Source organism: Heterodontus francisci, chromosome 31, assembly GCF_036365525.1.
Source record: "Heterodontus francisci isolate sHetFra1 chromosome 31, sHetFra1.hap1, whole genome shotgun sequence".
NCBI lineage: Eukaryota > Metazoa > Chordata > Chondrichthyes > Heterodontiformes > Heterodontidae > Heterodontus > Heterodontus francisci.
In genome coordinates, this window is record NC_090401.1 from 52176144 (window position 1) to 52198833 (window position 22690).

At 42.8% G+C, this 22690-nt stretch overlaps 1 protein-coding gene across 6 annotated transcripts in view; it reads right to left on the minus strand.

Annotated features, from left to right (window-relative positions):
• l3mbtl1b (L3MBTL histone methyl-lysine binding protein 1b) overlaps positions 1-22690 on the minus strand; it is a 57132-nt gene that overhangs the window by 28770 nt on the left and 5672 nt on the right. For all 6 annotated transcript variants that reach the window (XM_068011584.1, XM_068011585.1, XM_068011583.1 and 3 more), the window contains 9 exons: positions 21208-21313; positions 17208-17346; positions 12232-12355; positions 8455-8542; positions 7188-7282; positions 6776-6880; positions 5690-5825; positions 1850-1929; positions 1574-1725 (listed from right to left, as the gene is read on the minus strand). In XM_068011584.1, coding sequence (XP_067867685.1) covers positions 1574-1725; positions 1850-1929; positions 5690-5825; positions 6776-6880; positions 7188-7282; positions 8455-8542; positions 12232-12355; positions 17208-17346; positions 21208-21313 — 1025 coding nt within the window. The remainder of the gene's footprint in view (positions 1-1573; positions 1726-1849; positions 1930-5689; positions 5826-6775; positions 6881-7187; positions 7283-8454; positions 8543-12231; positions 12356-17207; positions 17347-21207; positions 21314-22690) is intronic.

Here is a 22690-nt window from a genome sequence, read left to right on the forward strand (position 1 = left end):
CTGGCAAATGATGGAGTAAAAGCCCCTTACTGTGAGTTAGCCCCAACATTCTTGCTCTTGATCAGACTGTCCATTAAAAAAAAAGTACATTTGAAAAATAAAATCCAAGAAGTAAAATTTCAATAATCCAGCATGTACAGGGGTGGAAAACCTCTCTATTTCTGGGACTGAAAGCTTGTACGGCTCTATCCTGGGATATGGATGCTGGGCTAAAGAACTTCATATTCTACTGAAATTTTGTAAAAATGTTACATCTGCAAAAATTGGACAGCTGATGCCAGTCCCTAAGGTGCTCATGATTTACACGTTTCACTGGACTTCAAGGACATGCTATGCAATGAGGGTGGCAGGATCGATGCTGTATTTGCAAATGTACTCTTAATAAGACAATATAATGCAGTAGATCAGTTGTATAGAACCTCTTTCGTCACAATGAATTACTGAATGAATAAAGATGAGACAAAATCCATGTGGCCCACACGATTAACTTGCTTCTTGAGCTGTATTCCTTTGCTTAAAGTGGAATCAAGTTAAATCAGTGATGCTAGCTTTATTCCCAGACATTGAATAAACAAGTTTGTCAATGTAACATAAAAAAAAAAAATGAAGGAGAGGCAATATATACTTAATGGCACAATTCTAAAGACTGTGCAGGAACAGAGGGACCTGGGGTGCATGTGCATTGATCTTTGAATGTGGCAGGATATATTGAGAGAGTAGTTAGTAAAGCATATGGGATCTTGGGCTTCATAAATTGAGGCATAGAGTACAAAAGCAGGGACGTTATGCTGAACCTTTATAAAAGTTGTAGTTAGGCCCTAACTGGAGCATTGCATCCAGTTCTAGTCACCACACTTTAGGAATGATGTGAGGGTCCTCAAGAGGGTGCAAAGGAGATTTACCAGAATGGTTCCAGGGATGAGGGATTTTAGTTACAAGGTTAGGTTGGAAAAGCTAGGGCTGTTCTCCTTAGAACAAAGGAGATTGAGGGGAGATTTAATAGAAATGTACAAGATTACAACAGGCTTAGATAATTTAGACAAAGAAAATTTATTTCCATTAACTAATGGTACAAGGACTAGGGGACACAGATTGAAGGTTTTCAGCAAGAGATGCAGGGGGAAATGAGGACGAACTTTTTTTATGCAGCTGGTGGTAATAACCTGGAACTCGCGGCCCACAGGGTGGTGGAAGCAGAGACAATCAATGACTTCAAAAGGAAGTTGGATGGTCACTTGAAGGAAATAAACTTGCAGGGCTAAGGGGATAGAGCAAGGGAGCGAGACTGACTGGATAGCTCTGTGGAGAACCGACATGGATACGATGGGCCGAATGACCTCCTTCTGTGCCATAAATGACTGACTATGACACACACGCATGCATGGACAGCAGTAGAATTCCACCCGCCTCAAAACTTCAATCTTTTTTAAAAAAGATAACATGTATGGAAACGTCTAACTTTTTAAAATTGCGGCTAATAAATTTAAAAAGTTTTAAATGTACTGCAGCATCGACAAGGCTCATGTAAGCGGACGTTCTACAACAAAAGATTAATACTCTCCAGATTCTGTACCAATAGTCATAGCTGTCATCCCAGTTGTCAAAGTGTATCAGCAACCGATTATCCACCATATCAGCAATAGTAGCCACGCATGTAAGGGAGGGGTTCTTCTTATCGACTGCTTCTAACTTCATCCCCACTCGGAAACCAGAAGGAGTGATAGGCTACAAACAACAAAAAAAAAGTAATTTGCCACTTTAATTACACATCTAAACAATCTTGCCCAGCAAATGAAGAAAAACATGAAGTTAACACCACCTTAAAAAATGTTTCACTTTGACCACTCACTGTATTCAACGACCTGAACAGGTTTTTGGGAGCTGCTTGAGCTTTACAAGACTTTAGGTACGAAATACTGTCTTTGTATCCTACAAATTAAAAAGAAAAATCAAAATGAAAGGGCTTTTTTTAATGCAAACATTATGAAATTATTTTTTGATCACAGTTAAATATACATTTTTGCCACAACCGAAAATCCCATGCAAGTAATTTAATGTTAAATACTTTATCCACAAGTGATGCAAAGTTGGAAATACAGAATAGACCCATAAAATATATTAACACGATAAATAGAATGTGGGGAATTTCTATGAAAATCAAGTGCAAACCTTCTTTTTGAAAATCTGTAGTAAAAATGGGAAGGGAGTGCAGTAGCTTCGTAAACACACATGCACACTACCCAAATGCTAGAATTGTCTTGAAAATACCAACAAACTCTCAAATAATGTTAATGCTTCAACTGTAAAATTAGATCAGCAGCAAAAGACACTCAAGCAAAACACACATACTTCCTCTTCTACACTCTTTGTATTGAAATATAACACTGTATGGTTTCCAACTTCCAGGAATTCTATTCCAGATCTCAAAACTATAGACCCGATCAGTCTGCCATTTCGATTGCAATCTGCAAGCTTTGTCCACGACAACAACAATGACAGCAACTTGTATTTATATAGTGCCTTTAGTGCAAGTCATCCCAAGGCACTTCTCAGGGACATTATAAAACAAGAAATGACACCGAGCCACACAAGGAGATATTAGGGCAGGTGACCAAAAGCTTGATCAAAGAGGTAGGATTTAAGGTGCATGGTTAAAAGGAGGTAGAGAGGTGGATAGGTTTAAGGAGGCAAGTCCAGAGCTTAAGGCCTAGGCAGCTGAAGGCATGGCCACCAATGGTAGAGCTATTAAAATCAGGGAAACTCAAGTGGCCAGAATTAGAAGAGGGCAGATATCTCAAAGGGTTGTGGGGCTGGAGATTAGAGATAGGGAGGGGGGGGGAAGAAGGGACATGGAGGGATTTGAAAACAAGGGTGATTTTTTTTAAACATAAGAGGCATTGCTTAAACAGGAGCCAATGTACGTCAGCAAGCACGGGGTGATGGGCAAACAGGACTTGTTCCAAGTTAGGATATGGGCAGCAGAGTTTTGTATGACCTCAAGTTTATGGAGGGCCTCCCTTCTTGTTGCCTTTATACAAGACTTGGAAGATACTTCAGGGCTGCAGTGGAGGTGAAATGCCTGGAACAATTTAACAACCAGGTGCACCATGAAAGGTCACAGACCTGAAACATTAACTTTGCTTCTCTCGCCACAAAAGCTGCCAGACCCGAGTATTTCCAGCACTTTGTTTTTATTTCAGATTTCCAGCACCTGCAGCATTTTGCTTTTATTTTAGTGTAGGAATGTCTTGGATGGATCAATTAAGGAGGACCAAATTACTTTTCTCATTTATAAGTATCCTGTAATCTTGGTAAACTGTTTTACAGCTCCATAAGAATCAAGCTCACATCAAACTTACATGACAACAATTCAAACAAATTAACTAGACTAGACTGAGTTAGTACTTACACTGGATCTCATCTATTAGACAATTAATTAGCTGAACACTTGAACACAGGACTTGAACACATAACCTCGGCTGACACTTCTGTACATTAATGAGAGAAGGTTCCATTGTTAGAAGTGCTTTCTTTCAGATAGGTCCTCTCAATCTGTTCAATTGGACATATTTCAAAAGAAGGGAGACATTCTCCTGGTGTCCTGATCAATGCTTGTCCCCACAACCACCGCCACTAAAACAGATATGCCTCTTTAATACCAAAGCAACACTTTCAGACCATAATCTCTGCCCATATTTTGTTTCCTTTTTCCTTGCACGTTTCGGTTTTAGTTTCATTTTCCCCTCATTTTTGCTTTTGGATGGCACGTGCTCATCATTCTGCTATTCACACCTCCTCTAGATACATTTTTTGTTTCTTTACTTGTCCCATTATCACTTTCTCTGGCCCTGCACCAGCTCTCCTGTCTCCCACCCTAGCACAAACCTTCCCTTTTGGTCTTTTTCCACCCTGCACCCCCACCTCCACCATCTAATTTCAATTACTTAAAATCTATTACATTTCTAACTTTTCCCAGTTCTGATGAAAGGTCATCGACCTGAAATGTTAACACTGTTGCTCTCTCCACAGATGCTGCTAGACCTGCTGATTATTTCCAGCATTTTCTGTTTTTATTTCAGTATTGTCTCATTGCTGTTCTTGGGACCTTGCTGTTGTCATGCAGACCCCCACCTGCCAAGAATGAGGAATATTAATTTTGTCATATGATCATTGATTTTAAACTATTGCTGGAGTGAAGAAATTAAGAAAAGAGATCACCAGACCTTTGACTGGAGGACATTGGCATACTAAGAGACAGTACTTGTGGAGACAAAGAACTACTCCCTAGGCCAATTAACCCAGATGGATTTTGATCACCAAACATTGAAGGTGTAAGGAAGTACATTCCAGGGACTGTTAAGATGATACAATCCACAAGGACAGGACTGTTAAACTAGCTGGTCATATGACTAACTGGCTGGTCCAGGTTGTTGAATGAGACACAGGACAGTTTGAATTGAGACTGCAGTTTGCAGCTGAAGCTGGAACAAGCAAGCCTCTCTCCTGGCTGTGTCTCTCTTTCTCCCAAGCCACCGGACCCACGGAAGATATGCACACCTCAAGACAAGTTGAAGCATGAACTAAGCCCCAACGAATAGCAGGACTTACCAGCAACCAAAGACTCCACATTGAACTCAAAAGGACTGTAATTTTAATTCTGATATTGCCTCAAACTTTTCCCCTTTATTCTTTTCTACTTTTTCTGTCTCTATCTGCATGTGTGTTTATCGTGTATGCATGCTAGTGTGGTCGTGTCGCATATTCGTAGTCGTTAACCAGATTAGAGTTTAAGATTAATAAACTTCCACCTTTCTTGTTTAAATCTAAGGAAACCTGTCTGATTTCTTTGCCTTACAATTGGAGCAGTGAACAAGGATTCACTGAGGGGGAGCTAAAAAGTAGTGTTTCTAAAATTAAACCCGGTTATGGTTAAACCAGACAAAGACTGAGAGGGAACCCCCGAGACTCCTTCTCACCTGGTCGTAACACTGTGCACAAATTGGCTGCCATAAGTACAGTGATTACGCTTTGAAAGTAATTCAGTGGCTGCAAACTAATTTGGGATCTCCTGAGGACGTGAAAGTCACTAGATAAAGAAAAGTTCTTTGCAAGATATTGACTGCATTTTTCTGCTTTTAAGTCCGTGATTTTCTGCCCATTCATTTTAATGGGACGGAAAACCCATAGCTCAGGTGAGAACAGGTGCAGAAAATTCTTTGGCTGTATTCTGATGTATTGTAAGTTTCTCACGCATATGAGAATTGTATAAATTCTCTCCCAAGGTTGCAGCTGTAATCAAAGTAGCTGTTAAGATTTATTAATGCTCCAATCTAGGACATTCACACACGTATTTAAAATCAAGTACTAATGTAGCCCAATGACGTGTAGAGATTGGACAGTTATGAAGCCAATAATGCTCCTTCTACTGTCGATGTTGGACAATAATCAAAACCTAATTTTTCTCTTATTGACGGATATTTTGATAGATCTGACAAGTAAACCAACAAATTATCCACCTGTGCCTCTCAATTTTTTTTTTTTTAATTTGCTAACTCCGATGTCTTCCATAGATACAAATGTAAATACAGATGGCTATGTGTTATCAGACACAATGTGGCAGTTTGGAAAACAGAAACTTTCTGAGGGTTCATCATTAAAGCCCAACACATGCAAGTTATTTTAAAAATACCTTTTGGAAGATGTAGCTTATGGCCTGTTTTCTCACACCAACCGAAAGGATGAATGTCAGGAGAGTCTGCATTTACCCAGAAATCGTAGCATTCAGAGTAGCCATCAAAATGTAACCGGATCCTGTATCCCTGGACCTGCCAAAAATGTCACATTAACCTTATTTATACTTAAATCACTTATGCTATATTTATTCATATTTTGTTTCCATATCTAATTAAAATTACAGACCACAGGTCCTTGCTACCTTAGACTGATTAATCCTCTGTGACGACTATACTTTACAGCAAAGAAGCATTTTATACCCTATCCGCAAGTTTTACTTTTTAGTTTAGAAGAAAAGTACTGCAAGAGCAAAATAAAAGCCAAGAGGCACTCTGACCAATGAGGAAATATGTAGAGCCCAAAATAACAAGATTAACTAGATTGCGATGCTCATAAGTATATTAAACCTCATTTGATCAATTACTTGATATTTATTTCCCAAAAGTTAAACAAATTAACAAATTAAGATGGCATTTGGAGAAAGGATCAAGCAATAATGATGCACATGGGGACCAAGCAGCTGAAGGATAGTAGATCAAACACCGATTCCGATGAAAGGTCGTTGATCCGAAACACTAACCCTACCTTCCTCTCCCCATAGCTGCTGCCTTACCCACCAAACATTTCCAGCAATTTCTGTTCCAGCAGCTGCAATATTTTGCATTTTCTTTTATACCTAAACCTGATTCTCACCATTCTTGGGTTAAAATCACAAACTGAGGGTACATCTGAATTTCAACTGAGGGTAAAACTGAAGCCTAAATTTTTCAAGTATGCACCGGCAGCAAGCAACCAACCTCACTCACATTCCACACATATTGGAAATCTGTGGGTATGGTGTCCCTGATTTCCTGTCCATTGATTTCCAATATGTGTATAATTGTTCATCACTGGCACATACTCAAAGTTTACTCCTAAATCTCAAAATACTTGAATAGGATTCACACACTTTACTACTGGAACTATTAGGCATTTTTCTTTTTTAAAAAAAAGTAGCAGAACTGAATATATCTAGCAGCCTCTGATATTCAGAGAAGCTTACCTCAGCAACACTAAGAACACAAAAGATTGATGGATGTTCTGGGTCAATGCCTTCAAGCCTCATGCCCAGTTTAAATCCGTTGCGACTCTGCGGAAACAACTGGTACTGTACAGAAAAGGAACATGGTGTTAGACTGCATTCATAGCACTCCTTCACGACATCTAACAGTCTAGCTGAAACAAAATTCATCAACTGAGTCTTAATCACAGACAGCTCCAGGAGTCAAATGCACACCTAGGGGGTCAGTTCAAATTGAGTACTAATTCTCAAGATGTAGCATTTGAAACATGGATCCAATAATTAGAAACATGGAGTTGCGTCTTAAAGTACAAGACTTTGAACAATATTCCACAATAAATGATTCCAAGGAGCTGGTAGACTGCAATATAAAAGTCCTTAATTGAATATAAACCTCTTTGAAGAGTTTGAGAGGTGCAGCTTGCATTTTCTCTTCTTCCAGGTAAGAAGCCCAGTTCCAGGTTTTCTTCTTGCCAGGAACAGCCAGAGCTATATGGATGAAAAAGGAGAATCATCAGCTTTCAGTTTTGCAACATTTGCAAAAAAATAACTCTAAACCTTAGCACTTACTCAGAATTTATTAAAGGACAAACCGTAAGTTACAAAAGCTAGCATGTACCAAAAATAAACACAGTTCTGCTAAATAAGTAGCCCTATTATGCAGCCACACAGATACCCACTTAGCTAACGACAGAGCTGATGGGTAGTTCTGGGACTTGAACCGAATACTTAATTCTGCTACAGATGTTGGGTTTTATCAGCTCCCAACATAGCACCTTTTAATAAAATGGATAAATAGGCTCGGTCAGTCTCATTTCTTGATATGTACCTTTCCCAGTTGCTCAAATCAAAAGCAATACTGGTTGGTGATTTCCAATAGAACTACATTAAATTCTGTTCACTCTTTCAACCCTGTCCGGGCATCCGTGCCAAGAACTATTCAGGTAACCTGTTCCCTGGCTCTGTCAATGTCACTCTTAACAATTTTTCCAATCCTCTAAATGATGTGGAAAAGGTGTCTTTGTTTCCAATGTTTCAACTTTCTCTAAAATGAGCCTTAATTTCCAGATGCACTGTGTGAAATAAGGAATATACAGCAAGATGAACTGTGATATGAAGCATTCCACAGCACAATTGCACTGCAGTGATATATACCCGACACAGCTCAATGTGTTGAATGGCCTACTTCTGTGCTGAAATGTCCGATTCTGCAAAGCTCTTATCTGTATTTCTTAATTTTAAAATTCTCATCCTTGTTTTCAAATCGCTCCATGGCCTTGCCCCTCCCTATCTCTAATCTCCTCCTGCCCCACAACCCTCCGAGATATCTGTGCTCCTGTAAATCTGGCCCCTTGAACACCCCCAATTTTACATCGCTCCACAATTGGCAGCCACGCCCTCAGCTGCCTGGGCCTCAAGCTCTGGAATTCTGACCCTAAACCTCTCTTGACCAAGCTTTTGGTCATCTGCCTGAATATCACTTTATTTGACTTGGTGTCATATATTGTTTTATAACATCCCTGTGAAAGGCCTTGGGATGTTTTATTACGTTGAAGTTGGTATATAAATACCAGTTGTGGGTGTACAATATGGGTTAATAAACAGTATTATTTTAATCTGAAGAACCCAACAGCTTCAAAATTAGCCATCAATTAGCATACCTTGTTTTAATAGTTTGGGACCTCTCCGGCCTCGGAGATGGGACTCCTGAGCTATTTTGGTCTTCACCTTGAATTCTTCTAGTGCTTCCTACAAATATTAGAATATCGTAAGTAACTATGATAATATTTTTGAATACCGTTAGATACATAGAAATATATAAAAGCTGTAACAGAAATAAGTTAGCATTTACCTCCGTATGAGGATTCAGTCCTGCTCATATTTACCACTACCCCCCAGCTCTGTTCCCTTCATCCACAGATAAAATATTAAATTATCCTTCATCTGTCAAACAAACAAGGAGCATAAAATGCTTCTCAAAAATTGCTGGCTGCTAAGCTCCTTAAAAGAATTACCTTCTTGGGTAGCCCCCTGGACTAAGTCTAAATCAATGCTTAGCTATCCTAACATAGAAAATAGGAGCAGGAGTAGGCCATTCGGCCCTTCGAGCCTGCTCTGACATTCATTATGATCATGGCTGATCATCCAACTCAGTAGCCTGTTCCCGCTTTCCCTCATATTCTTTGATCCCTTTCGCCCCAAGAGCTATACCTAACTCCTTCTTGAAAACATACAATGTTTTAGCTTCAACTGCTTTCTGTGGTAGCGAATTCCACAGGCTCACCACTCTCTGGGTGAAGAAATTTGTCCTCATCTCAGTCCTGAAAGGTTTACCCCATATCGTTAGACTAAGAACCCTGGTTCTGGACTCCCCCACCATCGGGAACATCCTTCCTGCATCTACCCTGTCAAGTCCTGTTAGAATTTTATAGGTTTCTTGGAGATCGCCCCTCACTCTGCTGAACTCCAGCGAACATAACCCTAACTGACTCAGTCTCTCCTCATACGTCAGCCCCGCCATCCCAGGAATCAGTCTGGTAAACCTTCGCTGCACTCCCTCTATAGCAAGAACATCCTTCCTCAGATAAGGAGACGAAAACTGCACACAATATTCCAGGTATGGGCCTCACCAAGGCTCTGTATAATTGCAGCAAGACATCCCTGCTCCTGTACTCGAATCCTCTCGCTATGAAGGCCAACATACCATTTGCCATTTTTACCGCCTGTCGCACCTGCATGCTTACCTTCAGTGACTGGTGTACGAGAACACCCAGGTCTCGCTGCATATTCCCCTCTCTCAGTTTATAGCCCTTCAGATAATAATCTGCCTTCCTGTTTTTGCTACCAAAGTGACTAACCTCACATTTATCCACATTATACTGCATCTAAGTTGCTATTACATCTGTTAATTTAAACCAGCTGAGTACTAATTAATGACTACTAGGGTACTTATTTTACTTATTTAGAGATACAGCACTGCAACAGGCCCTTCAGCCCACCGAGTCTGTGCCGACCATCAACCACCCATTTATACTAATCCTACATCAATCCCATATTCCCTACCACAACCCCACCATTCTCCTACCACCCACCTACACTAGGGGCAATTTACAATGGCCAATTTACCTACCAACCTGCAAGTCTTTGGCTGTGGGAGGAAACCCACGGGGCAACAGGGAGAACTTGCAAACTCCACACAGGCAGTACCCAGAACTGAACCTGGGTCGCTGGAGTGGTGAGGCTGCGGTGCTAACCACTGCGCCACCCACAGTATCCAATCAATTGCTAAATATTCAAGTCATCCTTGAATGTTTCCACTAACTCAATGTGCAGTACACTTACATACAACTTTCATTATTGCTATAATAATCATCTTCCCTAATTCCATTCTTTTCTTCCTCCACCTACTTCCTGCATTGAGGCAGCAGGGAGTTGACTTGCTCCAGACTTTGTCAATGCCCCTGTGTGTCTAGCAATCAGGATATGCATGAAGGTGGCCAGGAGGGACTGGCCTAACAAATGTTTCTGACTTGCTGTGGGAAGGCACAGGCACTACTCAACTGTGCAAAGATTGGAAACTTGCTATGTAGCACCATGACTCTACCAGAAAGGCATCCAATATTCTGCAATTTAAATAATTTTTCCTCCTTCCTTTTTCTACCCTTCGCTCTTGAAAGGTGCTAACTCTTGCTACAGTATGGTCCCAAGGGCGCCAACAGCACTCCAGTGCTTTCTCCAAGAAAAAAAAAATTCTCAGGATACAGGTATTTGCTGGCAAGGCCTCAAGGTGGTAAACGTGAGCTGCCGCCTTAAACAGTTTCAGTCTGAGTGATGAAGGTGCTCCCACAATAGTACCAGGTAGAAAGTTCCAGGATTTTGATCCAGCAGCAATGAAGGTATGGCAATAGATGTGAAAGTCAGATGGTGTGTGACTTGAAGGGACTCTTGGGTTCCATGTACCTGATTCCCTCGTCTTTCTCAGTGACAGAAGTTGCAGACTTGGGAGGTGCAGCTGAAGTAGTCAGTTGCTGCAGTGAATCCTGAGGATAATTAAGTGTTGGCAAACTATTTTCATGGAATAATTGAACGGTAAAGCACAGGAGGCCTTTCAGCTCAAGTACATGCTGGGACTTTCAAACAGCAATCCAGTTACACGCATTCCCCTGTTCTTTCCCCATATCCTTGCAAACTTTTCTTTTTCAAGTATTTACCCAATTCCCTTTTGAAGACAACTATCAATTCTGTATCCACCACTCTATCAGGCAATCCATCCAAAATCCTAATCACTCATTGTGTAAAAGCGTTTTTCCTCATATCGCCTCTGGATCTTCTATCAATCTCCTTAAATCTGTACCCTCTGGTTACTGACCCTCCAGCCACTGGAAGCAGTTTCTCTTCTGCTGCACTGTCAGAGGCGCCATCTTTTGGATGAGACGTTAACTGTCTGCCCTCTCAGGTGGAGGTAAAAGGTCCCCTGGCAGTATTGAGAGTAGGGCAGTTATGCCCGGTGCCCTCAATCAACAGCACAAAAACAGATTACCTGGTCATCAACACATTTGCTGAGTATGGGAGCTTGTTGTGTGCAAATTAGCTACCTTGTTTCCTAATTACAACAGTGACTATTGGCTGTGAAATGCTTTGGGATGTCCCAAGGTCATGAAAGGCACTACAGAAATGCAAGTCTCTCTTTTACCATTAATTAAACTATTAAAATTAGAACATATCAGAACCCTTTAACTCCATTCCAAGAAATAATTACTATATATCTATATTAGAAATATTAAATAACTGCACACAATTTTTTCTATTCCAATTCCTATGTCATATTTATAACTGCCTGTTTAAGCATTGCAATTCTTCCCTCTCACCACTGGAGCCACTGCTGCACTGTCATTGGCAAGAGGGTGTAATTAATGCACAACAACTTTTTATAGGCAGTTTGTATATAAATGACCAATGTTAAAATTACTCGGTCATGACTCCAGAGTGGAATGCCATGGTAGATTGGTTAACTATAGATCAAAATATGTATAAATATATTTGATCATAAATAGACTTATTATAATGAGTAATGACATTAGGGAACAAACTGGATCTAAACAGTGACACTAGTTATCAAACACAGCAATTCATTCCTCCCACAGTATCTAACTCAGTAACTACTCCAACCTGGTTCCTCAATTGCAGCTCCAGCCACAAAAGCATAGTCTCTTAAAATAAGTCAAAATGTTGAAGTTATCAAAAATTTTCCCCGATTCTAATGGCAACCCTCTATAAATAATCAAAAATTGAATAGCCACAGCGATATAGATTTTGTAATAATTGCATACATTCTCAACAGTCATTGATCCTTATAGCAAAAAAGGAGCATAAAAGAAAAAGGTGAAAATGTCAATAGCAAAAAAAAAAAGAATTCAAAAAGACATGTGGCAATTTACCTCATCTTCACCCATCTGTAAATCTTCATCTTCCCAGTCTAGCAGCAGCTTCCGTTTCTTTCTGAGACGCTTCATGATTGTTCCATTGCCATTTGTCACATCTATATGAGTAGGCTTACAAGTGCTGTGAAAAAGATATAAAATCTTAAAGTAGCAATCGATTATTAGCTATTTGAAGTAGCATTATTCTTCAGAGAAGTTTGAAAGGGATTATTGCATTGTTACTGTGTCAGTGCATGTAACTGTAACAGAGATATAACCACACAAACAGTTCACAAAAATGGATTTAAGATATTGCCTTACTCCATGAAGATTTAGTTTTATTTTTGTTGCCAATTTTCTCCCCTTCCCTCTTGAAGGCCCCAGGTTTTGCTGGGATTTAGTTCCATCAGAGTCAACAATCTTCCAGTGCCACCTCAAGTGTACTTCAGCGTGCATTAACCTCAACAGTGAGCAGCAGCAGCTTATTCAACTGTGGAGGGCATTACAGCAAAGGGAAATCCCATTCTTTCCCAGTAACCGTGCATGTGTAATGCAAAAGTAGCAATTAGTATAGGCAATTCCTTGCCGCATTTTGCTCGTTCTTAGAATTTGGGCAACAGTAAGGGCTCTGACAAACCAACTCAACACAGGCACTTGAGATAAACATTCTGATCTATATGGCTTAGAATTCAGACCATTTATCCACTTATCTATTGGGGTGGGGAATGGGTAGAGATGGCTGCAATACACTGGCCCAATGAGCTAAAACCAGTCGAATGGGGCTGGTTCCATTTGCAAAGAATACCTCAAGATAAAATGAATGCACAGCTGCAAACCAGGTGAAGCTATATCAATAGCAACCATAAAGTTGCCCATAATTGTCACATGAATATTTCAAGTATTTTGCCAAAACTATAAGGGGGGGGAGGTCATTGAGGGAAGGTTTAACCCCCAAAAACAGGTGGGTTTGGGTCTGATGGGATGTGAATTTTTTTTTTAAAATCTCAAACCTGAACCCAACCAGCCTCGAACCACTTCCAGTTTTTACAAAGGCAGAGGTGAGGAGGTGGCAGATGACCAAATAGCTCCCACGAGGTGGGATGCTCATTTAAATATTTTAATGAGGCTGCATGCCTCAGATTTCATCTCCATTTTAAATTTAAATGCTGGCCGGTGTTTCCCGGACCTCGGGAAACTGAGCAGCTCAAGGGAGGTGAGGACTTCTTTCCAGCACTGCTTGCGGACCAGGAGGACTTCCCGGCGGTCAAGCTAACCTGCTTCCCTCCACAATTGGAAACCACTCGCATTCACAGACACCCCACCACCCCCCCCACCAATCTGGTCACCGACCCTACAGATCTCTACTCCAAGAGCATAAACTTACTTGCTCAAGGGCTATAATCTCTGCTGCATCATTCCCCACCCAACAGGGAGCCAAGCCTGTTAATCAGGTTGGCTTCCAGGCAGGGATCCTGTTGTGGAGTCTAAACTCCAGCGTTCAGGGACTGACCAGAACGCCTCCCACCCCTGCTCGGAGATCCCACCCTAGTAAATATTCGGGTCATTGAGATTAACCTTGAAGAGGTAAAATATTATAACGGGGATGTTAAGAGAAAAAAGTTGACTTCTGATTCTACTTGTTGACCAAATTTAATATTTAAAAGGAACAAAAGAAATAAACTAGTCAAGGTGGATCTGAAAGCTAGCTAAAGGGATATTTTAGTTTTGGTTAATGACAGATCAATACAGCACTAACCCAGGAAGCATCATCCTCACTCAGTGCAGAATTACCCAATCTCAAATGGAGTTACCCTGCTCCTTGAAAGGCTGTGCTAGATCTCAATAGTAGGCTCTGCAATGAAATCATTGCAAGGGTGTGAAGGCACCCACTAAATAGGGCAGTAAAAGATAAGGCTGGTGTATTCTCAAGGGCAATTAGGGATGGGCAATAAATGCTGGCCCGGCCAGCAATGCCCACATCCCATGTATGAATAAAAAATAATTCAGGAGATCGTGATTTTTTTGTAGCATGTTAAGTCATAATTACTGCCAAATCTCTCTGGCACAGAAAATTTAATTTTACAAGTGTGGAGTCTTATTCCTTCAGAGCTGGAGATTTTTTCTAATTTTTTCCTTTACTTTTTCCATCTGTCTCTTACATCTCTCTCAATCACATCTTTCTTTCCAAACCTTTATTTTTTGCTTTGTGTATATGATTTGAATTTAATTTATACTTCCTTGTTTAGACTCTGTCACAGCGAGGATCCTTCAATGTGATTGGCTGAAGAGCCTTGCTATTGCTTGCCCAGCTCACAGACACCACAGATCCCCTGTAGAGGGCACCATGCTCGATTAGACACCCGATAACAGCAAGACTACGCTCAAAAACCACAAAATCTCAGTTGTTGTCAGCCTGTGAACAGCAAGCACCATTCCTTTGTCACTGACTGCAAAATCTGGGCTAATGTACCAGTAAATGAGAAACTTGCACCACTGGTACAGGAAGATTATCTAGTCAGACAGATGGTGGCCTTGAGTTTTTTTGCCTTCTTGATCAAACTATAAACAGGACACTGTTAATCAGCAGGAGGGTAAAATACCTGGAGTACAAAGGGTTCACTATTATAAATTTGGCTGCTATATAAACACAAACTTCTCACATGGTCTGCATTCTGCAATGGCAACTCTGTGCAGAATAATTAAAGCCAGATTTAGATGTAGAATAAAACTACACATAAATGGTTTTTACAATTGTTTTCAATCATAACCCTTATTTATCCCACATATTTTTCCCCAGTATGCTACCCCCACCACTTTTTTAATGCCACTATCTCCATCCCGCTGTTAAGTCGACTAATTAGTGGGGTATGTTACATGGACGCCAGGTGTTAGTGGCCACTATTCGTGTAAACCTATTTAGCAAGTACTATTTTACCAGAAGAATTTTTGTTTTGAAAAAAAATTGTTTATGGGAATGTGGACAAAACGGCATTTGTCTTCTGCAACCATTTACTGCAACTTGTTGTATAGTGGCTTGTTAGGCCATGTCAAAAGGCATTAAACATCATGAAATCTGTAGAGTGGCCTAGCATCACATGTCAACCAGACTGAGTAAGGGATGACAGTTCCCTGCTCTGAAGAAATGAGTGAACCAGCTGTGTTTCTAAAGATAATCTAGCAGCTAGCCCACAAGTGACCAGATTTACTGAATTCAGTTTCATAGTTTCCCATGGTGGTATTTGCTAGCCCAATATCACAACCACGACACTACCTACCTAACAAAAGCTGCATCCTGTCCTGACATCCAATACATGCAATTCCAGCAAGCTCGGTAACAGCAACCCTGGACAATTCTGCCCTCCTTAGACCAAGAGCTCGATCATCACCACTCCCATGAACAGCTAACTCAGTTCTGACCTGGAATCAATCCCCAGATGCCCTTGATCTGCAAGGCTCTTCTGATCACTGCCACAATCAGCTGAAGCTCGTAGGGAATTGACATTTGTTTTCTGACGCTGCTTCTATGCTGACTTCTCTCTTTCAACAGTGCAACAATTAAAGTAACTTACTGGGAGATTTTAGCACAATTCTCAGGCAGGTTCCAATACATGGACAATTCAACAATTGCTGCACTATAGTCATAAAATCATATTTCCTGTAAATACCAAATTCGAAATAAGCACCTCACACTTGTGTATATTTGCAACTGGCTTTTCTAGTTTTACAAATTGAGTTATAATAGATATAATGGAGTCACATGAATTGGAATGCTCCAGTTGTTAGTTCCGTTATGATATTTACACTTAAGGTGTAATCAGACAAGAACCATAGATGAAAAAGGTCAGTCCATGTGATAATTTTTAGTCAAGGTGAATAAAACAAGTAACTTTAGCCAGAGAAAACTATAAGCAGAGTAACTTATCATAGAATCATAGAATGGTTACAGCACAGGAGGAGGCCACTCAGCCCATCGTGTCTGTGCCAGCTCTTCAAGAGCAACTCACCTAGTCCCACTCCCCTGCCTTTCCCCATATCCCTGCAATTTTTTCTCTTCAGATAATTAACACTTCTCTTTTGAAGGCCTCAATTGAACCTGTCTCCACCACACTTTCAGAAAGTGCATTCCAGATCCTAACCTCTCGCTGTGTAAAAAGCTTTTTCCGTTGCTTCTTTGGCCAATCACCTTAAATTGGTGTCCTCTTGTTCTCGATCCTTCTGCCAATGGGAACAGTTTTTCCCATCTATTCTCTCCAGACCTCTCGTGAATTTGAGCACGTCTGTCAAATCTCCTCTTAATTTTCTCCAAGGAAAACAGCTTTAGCTTCTCCAACCTAACCACATAACTGAAGTTACTCATCCCTGAAACCATTCTCGTGAACCTTTTCTGCACCCTCTCTAATGCCTTAACATCCTTAACATTTGGGCGGCACAGTGGCGCAGTGGTTAGCACCGCAGCCTCACAGCTCCAGGGACCCGGGTTCGATTCCGGGTACTGCCTGTGTGGAGTTTGCAAGTTCTCCCTGTGTCTGCGTGGGTTTCCTCCGGGTGCTCCGGTTTCCTCCCACAAGCCAAAAGACTTGCAGGTTGATAGGTAAATTGGCCATTATAAATTGTCACTAGTATAGGTAGGTGGTAGGGAAATATCGGGACAGGTGGGGATGTTTGGTAGGAATATGGGATTAGTGTAGGATTAGTATAAATGGGTGGTTGATGTTCGGCACAGACTCGGTGGGCTGAAGGGCCTGTTTCAGTGCTGTATCTCTAATTTAATCTAATCCTTCCAGAACAGGACACAATATTCCAGTTGAGGCTGAATCAGTGTTTTATACAGTTATTTACTCAGAGGATTCTAGTTTTCATGCCATCACTATTGGCCCACTGTATCTGAAAGGATGTCATGTATGATTTCGGATAGTTATTTAGACTGAGTGGAAATAACGAGGAATGAAAAACAATGCATCAAAGAAGCAGTGTTGTCTGTTAAGAACATGTACCTTTCTTTGTACTGCTGTGCACAGGCCTCAGTGCAGAATTTCCCCCCGTGACTGAAGTGCTCAATAGTGCCATAGTGTCCACAGTTCTCGCAACAATAGATTCCATCCATGCTGGGCACTTCCTCTGGATTTTGTGAAGCTGTAGCCATTGCCAGACACAGGAAGGACATGGGGGGAGAAAAAGAAAAGTCTTGGTTATATATACACACACACAAACAATCCAGAAACTGGAGAGGTGATTGAAAAACCATTCTGTTACCTTCTCCAGCCCCACAACCCTCCGAAGTCTCTGCATTCCTCCAACTCTGCCCCCTTGCGCTCACAATTTTCATCAATTCACCACTGACGGCTTTGCCTTCAGCTGCCTAGAATACCCACTAAAGCTCTGGCTCTCTACCTCTCTCTTCCTTTAAGACTCTTCTTAAAATCTACCTCTTTGACTATCTGATGATCAGTCCTATTAACTCCTTATGTGGCTACGTGTCAAATTTTTAGTGCTAGCACTCCTGTGAAATGCTTTGGGACGTTACATTAAAAGGTGCTTTATAAATATAAATTGTCACCGATACCGCCCTCAATGCAGCCCAGTCTCTGCCAGTCATGGATGAGCTGGGTGAACAGCCAACAAAATCAGAACTCAAGTGATGCCATTGATTCTCTAGCCAGCGGAAAAGCCCCTGGGAAGGACGGCATTACCCCTGAAATAATCAAGAGTGCCAAGCCTGCTATACTCTCAGCACTACATGAACTGCTTTGCCTGTGTTGGGATGAGAGAGCAGTACCACAGGACATGCACGATGCCAATATCATCACCCTCTATAAGAACAAGGGTGACCGCGGTGACTGCAACAACTACCATGGAATCTCCCTGCTCAGCATAGTGGGGAAAGTCTTCGCTCAATTCATTTTAAACAGACGCCAGAAGCTGGCTGAGTGTGTCTACCCTGAAGCACAGTGTGGCTTTCGAACAGAGAGATCCACCATTGACATTCTGTTCTCCCTTTGCCAGCTACAGGAGAAATGCCGTGGACAACAGATGCCCCTCTACATTGCTTTCATAGATCTCACCAAAGCCTTTGATCTCGTCAGCAGACATGGTCTCTTCAGACTACCAGCAAAGATCAGATGTCCACCAAAGCTACTAAGTACCATCACCTCATTCCATGACAATATGAAAGGCACAGTTCAGCATAGCGGTGCCTCATCAGACCCCTTTCCTATCCTGAGTGGCGTGAAACAGGGCTGTGTTCTCGCACCTACACTGTTTGGGATCTTCTTCTCCCTGCTGCTCTCACATGCGTTCAAGTCTTCAGAAGAAGGAATTTTCCTCCACACAAGATCAGGGGGCAGGTTGTTCAACCTTGCCCGTCTAAGAGCGAAGACCAAAGTACGGAAAGTCCTCATCAGGGAACTTCTCTTTACTGACGATGCTGCATTAACATCTCACACTGAAGAGTGTCTGCGGAGTCTAATCGACAGGTTTGCGGCTGCCTGCAACGAATTTGGCCCAACCATCAGCCACAAGAAAACGAACATCATGGGACAGGACGTCAAAAATGCTCCATCCATCAATATCGGCGACCACGCTCTGGAAGTGGTTCAAGAGTTCACCTACCTAGGCTCAACTATCACCAGTAACCTGTCTCTCGATGCAGAAATCAACAAGCACATGGGAAAGGCTTCCACTGCTACGTCCAGACTGGCCAAGAGAGTGTGGGAAAATGGCGCACTGACACGGAACACAAAAGTCCAAGTGCATCAAGCCTGTGTCCTCAGTATCTTGCTCTACGGCAGCGAGGCCTGGACAATGTATGTCAGCCAAGAGCGACGTCTCAATTCATTCCATCTTCGCTGCCTCTGGAGAATACTTGGCATCAGGTGGCAGGACCGTATCTCCAACACAGAAGTCCTCGAGGCAGCCAACATCCCCAGCTTATACACCCTACTGAGTCAGCGGCGCTTGAGATGGCTTGGCCATGTGAGCCGCATGGAAGATGGCAGGATCCCCAAGGACACATTGTACAGCGAGCTCGCCACTGGTATCAGACCCACCGGCTGTCCATGTCTCCGCTTTAAAGACGTCTGCAAACACGACATGAAGTCCTGTGACATTGATCACAAGTCGTGGGAGTCAGTTGCCAGCGATTGCCCGAGCTGGCGGGCAGCCATTAAGGCGGGGCTAAAGTGTGGCGAGTCGAAGAGACTTAGCAGTTGGCAGGAAAAAAGACAGAAGCGCAAGGGGAGAGCCAACTGCGAAACAACCCTGACAACCAATTTTATCTGCAGCACCTGTGGAAGAGTCTGTCACTCTAGAATTGGCCTTTATAGCCACTCTCGGTGCTGCTCCACACACCACTGACCACCTGCAGGCGCTTACCCATTGTCTCCCGAGACAGGGAGGAAAGGGGAAAAGGGGGAAGAGGGAGGAAAGGGGGAAGAGGGAGGAAAGGGGGAAAAGGGGGAAGAGGGGGAAAAGGGGGAAAAGGGGGAAAAGGGGGAAGAGGGGGAAAAGGGGGAAAAGGGGGAAGAGGGGGAAGAGGGGGAAGAGGGGGAAGAGGGAGGAAAGGGGGAAAAGGGGGAAGAGGGAGGAAAGGGGGGAAAGGGGGAAGAGGGAGGAAAGGGGGAAAAGGGGGAAGAGGGAGGAAAGGGGGAAAAGGGGGAAGAGGGAGGAAAGGGGGAAAAGGGGGAAGAGGGAGGAAAGGGGGAAAAGGGGGAAGAGGGAGGAAAGGGGGAAAAGGGGGAAGAGGGAGGAAAGGGGGAAAAGGGAGGAAAGGGGAAAAGGGGGAAGAGGGAGGAAAGGGGAAAAGGGGGAAGAGGGAGGAAAGGGGAAAAGGGGGAAGAGGGAGGAAAGGGGAAAAGGGGGAAGAGGGAGGAAAGGGGAAAAGGGGGAAGAGGGAGGAAAGGGGAAAAGGGGGAAGAGGGAGGAAAGGGGAAAAGGGGGAAGAGGGAGGAAAGGGGAAAAGGGGGAAGAGGGAGGAAAGGGGAAAAGGGGGAAGAGGGAGGAAAGGGGAAAAGGGGGAAGAGGGAGAAAAGGGGAAAAGGGGGAAGAGGGAGGAAAGGGGAAAAGGGGGAAGAGGGAGGAAAGGGGAAAAGGGGGAAGAGGGAGGAAAGGGGAAAAGGGGGAAGAGGGAGGAAAGGGGAAAAGGGGGAAGAGGGAGGAAAGGGGAAAAGGGGGAAGAGGGAGGAAAGGGGAAAGGGAGGAAGAGGGAGGAAAGGGGAAAGGGAGGAAGAGGGAGGAAAGGGGAAAGGGAGGAAGAGGGAGGAAAGGGGAAAGGGAGGAAGAGGGAGGAAAGGGGAAAGGGAGGAAGAGGGAGGAAAGGGGAAAGGGAGGAAGAGGGAGGAAAGGGGAAAGGGAGGAAGAGGGAGGAAAGGGGAAAGGGAGGAAGAGGGAGGAAAGGGGAAAGAAGGAAGAGGAGGAAGAAGATTTATTTAACTAATTGAATTTAAATTCCCTTGTTGTCATGGTGGGATTTGAACTCATGTCCCCAGATGATGAGTCTAAGCCTCTGCATTATTAATCCAGTACATAACCACTATGCTACAGCGCAATTATTCGAGAAAAGGGAAAAGAAACAATGCAAAGGAAGGAAACCAAGAGGAAGAAAAACTTTTTTATTCATTGCCTTATCACAAGTTTCAAATGTTTCATAACACCTTTCATAAATTAATTAAATTTGAAGTGCAGCTATGATGCGGACAAAGACAGCTAATTGAGACACAGCAGAATTCCACAAATAGCTACGAGATGGAATAGGCAGTCAATCAAATGGAGCCCTAGATTAACACCTCATCTGAAAGGCAGTAGCTCAAAATATGCAGCACTCCTGAAGTCTACAAGAGAGTGTCAGCCTCAATTCTGTACAGAACAAAAGTTCCAAGAATTTTAAAAAATGTGACAGAATCACTAGAACAGTGATTCAGTTCCTGGAAAAGAAAATCACAATAACCTAATTTTCAAACCTGCCCCAAGCTGACGCACTCTTCTGAAGGATAAACTCACCTTTTGAATCTGGGGCCCTGCTCCCATTTTTCAAGCTGGTGTCTTTCCCATTTTCAGTCTCTGCATTTGTGATGATTTCCAGTGTGTTGAACTCAGTCATTCGGAACTGTTCAAAAGAAAGTTTATGAATATGTGCATCGCTTTCCTTTATCTCAATTTCCCAAAACTTACATTCCTTTTACCTTTAAGGGTTCATAAAGCTAAATAATCCATTAGATTATTAGACATCATAAACCTGCCCTGTCCCTCCAAAAACTGTACAAATTGGTGCCAATGCACTCTCCTGTAAATGTTGGGTTAAGAATGTACACTGTTTATACCTGAATTAATTGTTAAATGTTTGCCACATATAGTTTCTTGAAATAAGTGGGAATAAATAAGTTAGGGGAACAGATAGGAGGTTCTGTGGGAACGAGAGAGACTCACGGTTGGTGTGTTGCCTCCCAGGTGCCAGGGTTCGTGATGTCTCGGATAGTGTTTTTGGGATCCTTAAGGGGGAGGGGGAGCAGCCCCAAGTCGTGTCCACATAGGCACCAACGACATAGGTAGGGAGAGAGATGGGGATTTAAGGCAGAAATTCAGGGAGCTAGGGTGGAAGCTTAGAGCGAGAACAAACAGAGTTCGTATCTCTGGGTTGTTGCCCGTGCCACGTGCTAGCGAAGCGAGGAATAGGGAGAGAGAGGAGTTGAACACATGGCTGCAGGGATGGTGTAGGAGGGAGGGTTTTGGTTTCCTGGATAATTGGGGCTCTTTCTGGGGTAGGTGGGACCTCTACAAACAGGATGGTCTTCACCTGAACCAGAGGGGTACCAATATCCTGGGGGGGGGGGGGGGGGGGGGAGATTTGCTAGTGCTCTTCGGGGGGGTTTAAACTAATTCAGCAGGGGGATGGGAACCTAAATTGTAGTTCCAGTGTACAGGATGTTGAGAGTAGTGAGGTCAGGGATAAGGTTACAAGGACGCAAGAGGGCACTGGCAAGCAAGAACTTGGTTTAAAGTGTATCTACTTCAACGCCAGGAGCATCCGGAACAAGGTGGGTGAGCTTGCAGCATGGGTTGGTACCTGGGATCTCGATGTTGTGGCCATTTCGGAGACATGGGTAGAGCAGGGACAGGAATGGATGTTGCAGGTTCCGGGATTTAGATGTTTCAGTAAGAACAAAGAAGATGGTAAAAGAGGGGGGGGGGGGGGGGTGTGGCATTGTTAATCAAGGAGAGTATTACGGCGACAGAAAGGACGTTTGAGGACTCGTCTACTGAGGTAGTATGGGTCGAGGTTAGAAACAGGAGAGGAGAGGTCACCCTGTTGGGAGTTTTCTTTAGACCTTCGAATAGTTCCAGAGATGTAGAGGAAAGGATAGCGAAGATGATTCTCGACAGGAGCGAGAGTAACAGGGTAGTTGTTATGGGGGACTTTAACTTTCCAAATATTGACTGGAAATACTATAGTTCGAGTACTTTAGATGGGTCAGTTTTTGTCCAG